Source organism: Micrasema longulum, unplaced genomic scaffold (assembly GCF_059751315.1).
Source record: "Micrasema longulum isolate JH-2025_06_02 unplaced genomic scaffold, ASM5975131v1 h1tg001613l, whole genome shotgun sequence".
NCBI classification, from domain to species: Eukaryota; Metazoa; Arthropoda; class Insecta; order Trichoptera; family Brachycentridae; genus Micrasema; species Micrasema longulum.
This window is the reverse complement of record NW_028278794.1, coordinates 74,772-85,732: the sequence shown is the minus strand read 5'-3', so window position 1 is coordinate 85,732 and position 10,961 is coordinate 74,772. Positions and strand designations below refer to the sequence as shown.

At 32.5% G+C, this 10,961-nt stretch overlaps 1 protein-coding gene across 3 annotated transcripts; it reads right to left on the bottom strand.

Annotated features, from left to right (window-relative positions):
• Positions 1-209: 209 nt before the first annotated feature.
• Positions 210-10,344, bottom strand: LOC148274617 (uncharacterized). Of its 3 annotated transcripts, none has more exons than XM_088236877.1 (7): positions 10,323-10,344; positions 7,484-7,682; positions 7,050-7,136; positions 6,683-6,803; positions 5,422-5,711; positions 1,749-1,870; positions 210-418 (listed from the first exon to the last, which is right to left on the bottom strand). In XM_088236877.1, the coding sequence occupies exons 2-7, from the start codon at positions 7,632-7,634 to the stop codon at positions 227-229; spliced, it is 963 nt and encodes a 320-aa protein (XP_088093003.1). In that variant the 5' UTR covers positions 7,635-7,682; positions 10,323-10,344; the 3' UTR covers positions 210-226. The 3 variants fall into 3 exon arrangements, with proteins under 3 accessions (XP_088093003.1, XP_088093001.1, XP_088093002.1); XM_088236875.1 differs by lacking the exon at positions 10,323-10,344 and adding an exon at positions 10,029-10,276; XM_088236876.1 differs by lacking the exon at positions 10,323-10,344 and adding an exon at positions 9,798-9,929.
• Between the last annotated feature and the right edge of the window lie 617 nt (positions 10,345-10,961).

Genomic DNA, 10,961 nt, shown 5'->3' with positions numbered 1-10,961 from the left:
TTAGTAGTTGAGAACTTTTTTTGGCGAAATTTATTTTTCTACAACTGGTCTACTCTATCTTGCTAGATTATTATTGAAAATTATTTTCCGAAATGCTTATGTAGTTTAATAATGTTAATAAACAGTAATAACAGTGAATATCTATCTACAAACAGGCCTGTGCTGCTCACTGCACTTATCTACCCGACTAGTTTTTAAAACAACATATATGTATGTACAAATTTATTTATTGTATAAATTTTATAATAAATACATTTTTTCTTGTATGTATAAAGAGAGTGTGGCTCCCCTTTTCTTCATAAACATCCAACCCTATAACGGGTTCAGAATCTTCATTTCGCAATATGTGCTGGTATGAAGGAATTTCCAATGTGGCATCTAGGAGATCATCAAAGTCTTGAAAATAATACAAGTTTACCTAAAACACAAAAGTACATCTAAATAAAATAAAAAATAAAATATTTAAAAATCCGACACTTAAAATTAAGTATATATACATATACACAAATAGACTAATACACATAGATGCACCCTATAGATAATTTTTTTCAGCAATGTAACATTGACCAAATATGTTGACATAAGCAAATATAATACCAGACAACACTACCACAGACAAATGCAGGACAGTAAAAAATACTATACAATGGACTTAAACACTACAATGATTAAAATTTACCTTACTACTTGAAAAATTACATTGGAGACAAATATATTAAAAACTAATCAGGTTATTTCCTCAAATTCCTTATAATTTCTACCCATTTACTTCTTTTTGCTGAATCTCAGGGGATGCTCAAATAATGTTAATTAGCATTTTATTATATTTTAAAATACGTATTCCTCCCGGTGCGGCTCTGTTAGTAAGAAGAGTTTTGCTCTTATGCCGCACCGTGTAGTTATTAACTATTAAATCAATTATTTTAATCTGTGTTAATTCACTTATAAATAAAATCTTACCAATCAAAAGATACGCCATTCTTTTTACAATGTTTATCACACATTCCACTACATAAGCAGGCATTTTTGTTTCTATTCTGAACGTCCAGCTCACGACACACCTAGCTGGTTGGGCATGGCTGATTGTTTGGGCATGATTTGAGTTGCATAATTTTTGCAGGCTTAGGGCGTGTCTATGTGCATTAATTGGTCAATGGTTTTACAGGTCCTATCTGTCGATTTCGTTTCAATTTGTGGAATTCTAACCATAAAATAAATCAAAAAGCTACCATAACAGAATACATAGGTAGAATATGCCAATCATATATATTTTTTATTCATATAAAGACATATTACAAAAAAATAATAACGTGTCCCTAGCTCTACTATACAACAAAATAGAAAGTGGAAGCATGCATATTATTAAAGAATACTACAAATAAAATGCATTACAAAAACATAAATTTCAATAAACATTTGAACAACATGACAATATTTTGGATGTCATTATTTATTTTAAGAAATGAATTTGTTCAATGACATGGCTGAAATGTGTTAGATTTTAGGTTATACGAGAAAATAAAATTATGGTTTTCATAAAATAAAAAAATATTATGCGCAGTAAAAAGTAATGCACAAGCATAATTTTTTTGTCAGCATCAAAACCTAAACCTAAACCAACAAGTACCTCCATATGTTTGTCTGAGCACAGTGAATAAAGATGTGCAAAATCTGGTAGAACAGAGCAGGCAAGTGTCGTATCTATGTATAATAGCCTGAAATATGATGGAATATGAAATATAGCATACCTCTCCCCAATAAGTACCAACAATCAAAATATTGGCATGTATTAAAACAGATGTTATCTCCATATTTATAGAAACGTATCTTGATTTACCATTCTCTAAATGTATGTATAATTGTGAATCACCTGAAAATAATAATATAATGTTTAAAATGATAAATATTTATACAATATCAACAATATTTTGATTTTGTTCAAATGTTTGCAGACAAGGACTGGATTTCACCCTGTAGGAAATTTTCAGATAAAAATATTATTTCAATAGAGATGGGGATTTTCAGACGTTGTCTAGTACGTGGGTAATTCAGTCAGACGAATCTCGCCAGCATCAATAAAGGTTTCATTTAGCTCTTACACTTCAGAAAAATTCATAAATGGAAGAATTGAAGAAATTGTCAGGTTTCTGGCACAAGTTGGTAACTATAAATTTTTCTGCGGATGCTGTGTCAAGCTGTTGATGCAGTCATAAGTTGAGAAATAGGATACCCGGCAATGTCTAATCGGTACAGAGTGCCATCATCAACACTCGAGAGGTGTGTTCGGAAAAGAAGGGAAGATCCAAAAGCTCTTGTTAATAAAAAGTCAAGAAATTTCCGTTCCATGTTTACAGCCGAGTAAGAGTTGGAGTTTGTAAACTACCTGAAAGGTATTCGAAAACAACTCTTCAGAATGACAATCAATGAATCTCGTCAACTGGAATACCAGCTGGCAGAAAATGATAATTAGAGCCATAATTTCAACAGAACTTTGGGAATGGCGGGAGAAGACTGGATTAAAGTCTTTTTGAAGCGTCACCCTGATTTAAGTCTGAGAAAACCAGAAGCAACATCTGGAATACGCGCTACAGGTTTCAACAAAGTAGCAGTATTAAATTTAAAAAAAAAACACAAAATAAATGCTACTAGCAATCTTTACCGCCTCAACTTTTAAAAATAATTTAGAAGAATGTTTTAAAAAGGGAAAATCATCAAGATTGTGAAAGAAGAAAAAATAAGACAGAACCTAATATTTAAACGCAAAAAAACCAAAGGAACAAAAACTAAGTTCAAAAAATATAAAATAATCGTAATATACTCTCGATTCTCAAACGTGAACTGTGCTAATAATTACTAAATTATTAGCGCAGATCACAGATGAGAAATGCAAAATGTCGTTATTTAGTTTATTTTTTTATGTATCTACAATTCAACGTGCAATTTTTTTAATTATATTCTTTTGTATAATCGGGACAAGTACCCCTTTGTGTCCCGGGTTCATTTCCCATTGTGCCCCGGGGGATGAGGCAGAATGGGAAATTTCCTCTTTTTTTAGACATTTTTTTAATAGAAATGATTTATTTAGGTAAGTTAAACGCTGGTTTTTTCGTAGATAATTAAGTAAATTAACGTACAAATTGACAAATAATGATGTTATTCATTTATTTCACTCTCACACACTGCAATCAAAGTTTAGCTACCCCGTTCCGCCCCAGGTTCCCCTAAGCCAAACTGTCCTAATTCAGTGAACATTTACATATTATTATATTTGAACATATACTGCTGGTCAAACCACGTTTTTTGCTTTAATAATTGCAAATTTCTCTAAAATAACTCTTAATTATTACAAAAACTATTGCAGAGTACTTAGGTATTTTAGAGAAGGTTTCCATGCGTAAATATGATTGATGAATATTATGTTCTCAAGTAAATATCGCCAGCATCAATAAAGGTTTCATTCAGCTCTTACACTTCAGAAAGATTCATAGATGGAAGAATTAAAGAAATTGTCAGGTTTCTGGCACATGTTGGTAACTACAAATTTTTAAAAAATGAGATTGATTCGATAATCTTTGTTTAAAATGTAAATAAAAATATGTAGTATTTTATAAATACAAAAAATAATGTTTTATAACATTCTGCTAGTGGTTTTTTTTATCTAAATTGTTGATTTGGGATGAGCTTTTAAATTTAAAAGTGCAATATGTCACAATTAGTGAAATGCTAGTTACCAACTTGGGCCAGAAACTCGACAAAATATGAATTTTAAGACATAGGCAGAATGGTGAATGTTAGTTACACAGTAAACCAGCCGACAACAGATCATAAGACCTGTAAATGCCTAGACTAACATATTCCTTCTCTAAAATGTTCTCCATTTCTGTTGCAATATTTATTCATTTCCTTATTAATCATAAAAAATATTGTACTCCCAGGAGTTATGTACATACAACTCATCTCAGGATAGAACATAGTAACACAAAAGGTAAAGTAAACATTACATAACATTGGAATAATATGTTCATATACTTATACTAGCGGACCCGACACACATTGTCCTGCCTGAACGTTGGCTCGCTCACTATTAGCTGATTCTTATTCTTAGGGGTGGGGGACTGCGGCCTGTGAAGATCTATTGTGACGGATCCAAGCGTGGAAGTAAATCTCCTCCTTGAAGCCCAGATCTGTAAACTATCGGGCATTTTGGCAGGGGGCGAGGTCTTTAACATCCTCAGGTTTAACCGGTGGTCCCCCGAAGATGAGGCTTCTTTCATGATGTAAAGCATCACATTCACATAAGCTAGTTCAGCTAACGTTTTTTCGATATTCGAATTTTCGATAAACTTATTGACATTTCAATCTTTTCGTTTCGTCACTGTGTGATTTGCTGTTGCCCAAAGAAAAAAAAAAAATGCAATATTTCATTGCCCAAAAAAAAAAAAAAAGCAATATTCCTTTGTCCCTGCGCCTTTCAACTCTTGTTATTACAGAGTTTGTTACAGATCGCAACGCCACATATCGAGTCCAATTGTGAATCTAAACCATCCAGGGAGTCACTCAAACACATACAATTTTTTTTGTCAAAATCGGTCCAGCCATTTAGGAGTTCAGTGACATACACATGTACAGAAGAATTATATATATAAAGATATAAAAAATAGTTAAAGTAATAAATACTTTTCTTTAGAAATATAAATCAGTTATTGTATTCTATTACATTAAAATTAAGTATTGTTTGCCTCAAAATATAAAATATATTTATATTGATTCTAGCAAAAAGGGTTTAGATATTTTATACAAATATCGAAGTAGGTAAGTATAATGTAATGGAAAATAATCTTTAATATAAAAAAAAAATGAAAATTGTGAATGAAAAAAAAAATACATATAAAGCAACTTTTTAAAAAGATCTTTGAAAGTGTTTGGTTTTTATTGATTACGATAACTTTTTGAATTTAAAAATTGATATAATTGAAATATTCAAAGTTGGACAAACAAAACTGCGTGCCAACTTGCAACCGCAACCCCTGATGTTGGTGCACCCTTTCTTTGAGAAATCCTTCATCTTTTATCCTTCTTTCTCCTTTGTATGTCATATTAAGGACTGTCACATTTCTGCAATATTTATATGTCACAACCATCTTGTCTTACCGAAGAAGAAATATCTTTAGAAATAGCCATCAAATACGTCAACCAATACAAAAATAACAATTTGAATATCAAGAATAATGAATTCTTGTCAATTTAATATTTTTTGGCGGGCTCGTAGCTGTTTTTGTCTAGTAGTGTACTTATAATTCTACTATAATAATTTCTACGAACATTATACTTAGTGCGCGTTTAATGAATTTTCAGTCCAATTTAATATTTTGTGTTTCAGCAAGATAATTTATAGACAAATTTATTAAAAGGCATACTTACTGCTATAAATCAGATTAGTTCCCGCAAATAAATGGTAAACTTCTTTGTTTGAATATCCTATTGGCCACTGAAAGCTTCCAATCTGAGTTAATCTATGGTCCATGTATTTCAACAATTTTCCAGATTGCGTTATGAGGAAAATATAAGAATGGTAAATATTCAAATACATTATTTGGTCAGACCCAAACCATCTTGCCAAAAACTCAGGTTGGGTAAACAAATTATCAACGACGACGCATTTACATAGTCGTCGATCTTGCGTTAAATAATAGCAAGTATCATTGTCCAAACTGAAAGAAAATGATATAACTGTAAAGATGTTCTTCTTTCGATACTTTGAGTTGGTAAGGCACTATTTACAATGACGCTTGAATTAGAGTAATTTGCTGAACAGGTTCAGGACTACTTAACTAATTGCATTTCTTACATATATATGTGTATCATATCACTCGTTAAAAATATTTATACAGAAGGGGTCTAAGCAGCATTGCCAACCTCTATCATGCGAAAATGGGAAGATACAGAAAAATACATCGGTAGATTCATTGTCCTAAGGGCGGGGGTGGTCAGGGAAGGGGGATGTATTCAAATTTCACTACCTTTTTTCGTTACATAATTTCGCTAAACATGGAAGTGTATTTTTAAAAACCATGATGCGTACTGAAAATGGTAGAGCGTAATGGCCACGGTGACACCCCGCCCAACTCCCTACCCCCTCCACAACCCTGTATATATATACATTTTGTTAAAGGTAAGTTCATCAGTTCCAGGACCATGTAATATTGCAGTTTTAATACTTTAAATAAATTGGTAGTGGGATGGCAAAAGAGTCGGTATACATATCTGTTCTTTTCTAAACTGTTCAGGACAAACAAATAATTGCTACTGTCACGTAGCTTAAAGTGTGAAAAGAACCATCCCCGCATTAACTTTAATTAGACGATTTTTAAGGAAGTTCTAGAGAGATAAATTCTTTTGTTATATGAAAGAGCAAGATTGCCATCACACTACATAAATATTTCATGCTGACTACGGTCAGGAATTGAACCTGGGACCTCAAGCATGGTAGGCGAACACAACCGATTACGAGGCGGATGTCTCTCAACTAGATTTTCTTTTACAGGATTTTTACTTGAGAGTAACATCAAGTCAAAAACACTCGTCCAGAATTCTGATTCTATTTCACACTGTATTCTTCATCCGCCTGGAGATGGATTAAAAAATATTATATTATGTTAATAAATATTTTATAAAATACAACCTGTAAAATTCAACATTGTCTATGACCATTTGTTCTGCAGACTTTGTTGTAGGCTTCAAATGTAAAGCGTTGGTATTTGAATAAACAGCCGTCATACTTTCATTTTGGTTATATTTTAAATCTGTAAAAATAAATAGTAAAAACATCACAACTTATTAGTTCTGATGCCATAGATTCTTCTTTTGATATATAGGTAGATATTTACTTCTCTTGCTTTATATGAGTTATCTGTAAAGCACATCAAGGTTTAATTTGTTTTCTCTGTTTAAATTTAAGAAGTAATCGTGAATATTTTCAAATCATAAATACTTAAAATCCAACGGTAAAAATTTTATTAAATATAATCACTGTGGTAAAAAGAACTTACAATGTCCATTAATAATATTCTCAGCAACAAGGGAGTTAGAATCAAAAACCATTATCTTTTCTTTCATTGTAACACAAATATTGCCATCTAAAAATGAAGAATTATTTGAGAAATCATGAAGGGCATATATGTCAATAATATAATATTTGTATCATCAACATTTGATATATTGTGATTTTCTATTCAGTTATTACTGACACATTTTCATTAAATCACTGAATTCATAAATTTATTGGAGATTTTGCTTCACTCGCTCAACTGCAAGATCGCAAGATGTAAATGTTGTTATTGCGTTTTAAATTATGTTGTAACAAATGTCTGATCTGAAATATTAGACGGTAACAGAAAACACTCGCGTTATTCATATAATAATGAAATACAAAAGTAAATTAACAAGGTTTAAAATTAAGTAATGGATAACTAGTATAATGTACCTCTAGTCAGTGACAAATGTCTGACAGGAAAGGAATCTAAAGCATCGAGCTTTCGGTAGCAGATATCTGCAGAAGATATTCTCTTCCACAAGCACCAGTTGAGGTACACAGAAGACCACAATATCCTCCCTTTATAGAATATTGATTTCATTCTCCAATCAAAGTATTTCTTACTAAATTGCTCCCAAATGTCGGTTTCCTGAAAAATGCATTTTAAAAAATAAGTTTATAGATACATAGGTATCTTAACCAAGATGGGAAGGGAATATAGTGAGTCTGAGCATTCACAGGGGTTATGACCTGTCAACGACTGGTTTGAGTGATAACTTTCCACGATGTGTAATTATCTATCTTAGGCTGGTTTAACCTCAAATTAACTAAGGCCCAGATTGTTCCGAAGAATTTAAGTGAAGCACCAGCTTTTAAAGGATACTATGATATTTTAATAAATGCACATGCACTCCCCTATCCCTAGGCTCCACAGATATGGTAATCAGTATGAGGACAAGGATGATATATTTGGTCCTGGACAATTATACAATTGTAACTCGTGCATTTTATTAGGTTATCCGGTGGAGGTTGCACTAAAACGTACCAATTTTGTTCTATCTGAGTTTACTATCACCAGGAATTTCGTCTAGCCTTTTTTTATATTTTACTTAAATTTTTACTGGCTATTTTATGGGCTTTCTATCCAAATTGATGCACTATAAATTATAGCTGTATCATCAGCAAATGAAATAATTTGTCCAAGTGACTGCTTGTTACAAAGTTCATTAATATATATCAAGAAAAGCAGTGGTCCCAAAGTGCTTCCTTGTGGGACACCAAATGACACCAAATGATGGTCAAACAGATTCACTTAGGTCACTATCAACTTTCACTTTCTGAAATATTTCACTAACATAGCTTTTAAACCATTAAATAACTTTTCTTAAAAGCTGTACTGATATTATCATCATCATCATTCCATGCACGCTCCCTAGTTGGAGCATATGGTGTCTACAAAGAGCCGCCAGGCATCTCTGTCAGCTGCCAGCTCCAGTGCATCCTTTAAAGTCAAGTTCCTATCCCGTAGTTCTGACATGAACTGCCGACGAGCAGCAACAGATGTTCCAGACATCGAGAACCCGATGCATTGTAAAGTAGGCAAGTGTAGTTAAGGCTCTCGGGAGGCATCCACAGTATATGGAGGTGATTTTCACGAAAATTGTGCTATAGAAGTTATCCAGAATAAATAAATGGCCCAGCCAACCGTATCGCCTCTGTTTGGTGAGAGTTGTCACTGGAGTTTCTGCGTTCGTTCTCTCATTTCTTCGTTGTTCTGAAAGTCAAACACCCAAGATTCTTCTGAAGCACATATTCTCAAAAATAAATATTTAGCTGTTTTGGGGCATGTAAGGTGTTACGATTCGCATCCATAGAGGAGAATAGGTGTTATGAAGTCATTATATAGGGGGGATTTGGTTTTCACTCATTGAGATCTCTAGACAGCTTTCGTACTGTTGATTACAGAACTGCTATTCCTAGCCGATCTCCCAGCTCTTTTTGAAAGCTGCCATTTTCTATACCATCTACTCCCAGGTACTTGAAACTCTCGACCCTTTCAATGTCCTGGTTTGACAGAGTCAGGAGATTTTGGGCATCAAGGCACGATGCCCAAAATCTCCTGACTGGGTTTTTACAATACTTATATTATATACAATTAATACAAGATATACCCATTGTAGTGCAAGTTTAATAATTACATGAACATAAAAAAAACCTAAGTTTGGTTGCAACAAATTAATGTAATACTAATTATCTAATTTGTATGGCGCTGTTTTTGTGAGAGTTTACAATTTTATTTATATATTTAAACTTAAATTTTAAAAAGTATCTGATTTTGAACTTGACAGTACGATACATTAAAGAAGTACGATTTCAGTTGAGATCTGAACTGGCGGGACTGTCAATGATTCACAAGTGTGAAGGTTATTGATTCCAGGTATAGGGGCTGGTTGCGGGAAATGTACGACGCCGAGCCTAGTATTTGGGCTGCACCAGAATACGAAAAATGTTTCTTTGCTTGAATCAAACGCTGACCTGAGTAGATTTTCTTTGAAAAAGTATTTTCCCTAATACAGAGGTGCGATAAAAATATTGTAGCCATTTCATTAAAGGTTTTGAATACTGTCTAGCAAAGTTTGTATTTGATTCTCTCTCTGTGAAAATCGATTGTTAAAATTCATGATTTATATGATTTTAATTAATCATTGATGGCAATTTGAAAAGCATGAAATAAAGTTTTGTCCACTAATACTATAATACCTACCTATTATTTTACTGAACTAAATTATTCTTTTTGCAGTTTGATAAATGGTTTACGTTAATTTTATGTTGCTAAATTTGTTGAATTCTTAAAATTAATGGTTAGGTTATGTTAGTCACTACTTATGTGGCACAGGCACAGTGTTACAGGCATGTGAGACAGTTGTATTGTTATACTTTTACACTATATATAATACAATTAGAATTTTAATGGAGTTTATTAAAATTCAAATACTTCCGATAGTCGATCCACAAGTTGAGTCCAATTGCGGCACACTCTTCGTGATGTTATAAATGTTTTAGGATCTAAATACTTCAGAATTGACTCAACTACCTCAGGGGGGACATATATTTCACCAAAAAAGGACATGTTTAAGAGAGCACTAAAAACCGATCAAAATGAACTTTTATTCATAAATACGTGAAACCAATGAAAATATTTATTATTGTTGTCAAAATGAAAATGTCAAACGAATAACGAAACATACATAACCAGAGATTATAATATAATGTACATAAATACTAATACCCCTTGTATTAAGGCTCAGCTGGCGGCAGAATTGGCATAAAGTGGCCACGAGTCTCCATAGTACCTAAGCCAAACTATCCTAATTCAGAGAACATTTACATATTATCATATTCGAACATATACTGCTGGTCAAACCACGTTTTTTGCTTTAAAAATATCTCTAAAATAACTGTTAATTAGTACAAAAAACTATTGCAGAATCCTTAAATAAGATTTCTATGCGTAAATATAGTTGATGAATATTATGTTCTCAAGTAAAAAGAGAATTATTGTAAACCACGTTTTTTTCTTTAAAAATTGCAAATATCTTAAAAATAACTGTTAATTAGTACAACAAACTATTGCAGAGTACCTAAAGAAGGTTTTCATGCGTAAATATTGTCTTCTTAAGTAAAAAGATAATTATTGTAAATCTAGTTCAAAGCTTATACCATAGAATTAAGAATAGTCCAGAAAGAGCGTAAAATCATATTTGAATACATCAGACTGTGTCTAAAAATCCCCCCACTTTCACCACGCGCATTCGTTAAGTCACCGCGTAATGTTGCCAGGTGGGAAAAAATATAACCATAACACAAATGTAAGTTTAAAAAAAGCAATAAGTTAATTTCTCTAAAATTTTATTGTGCACCCGGAAAC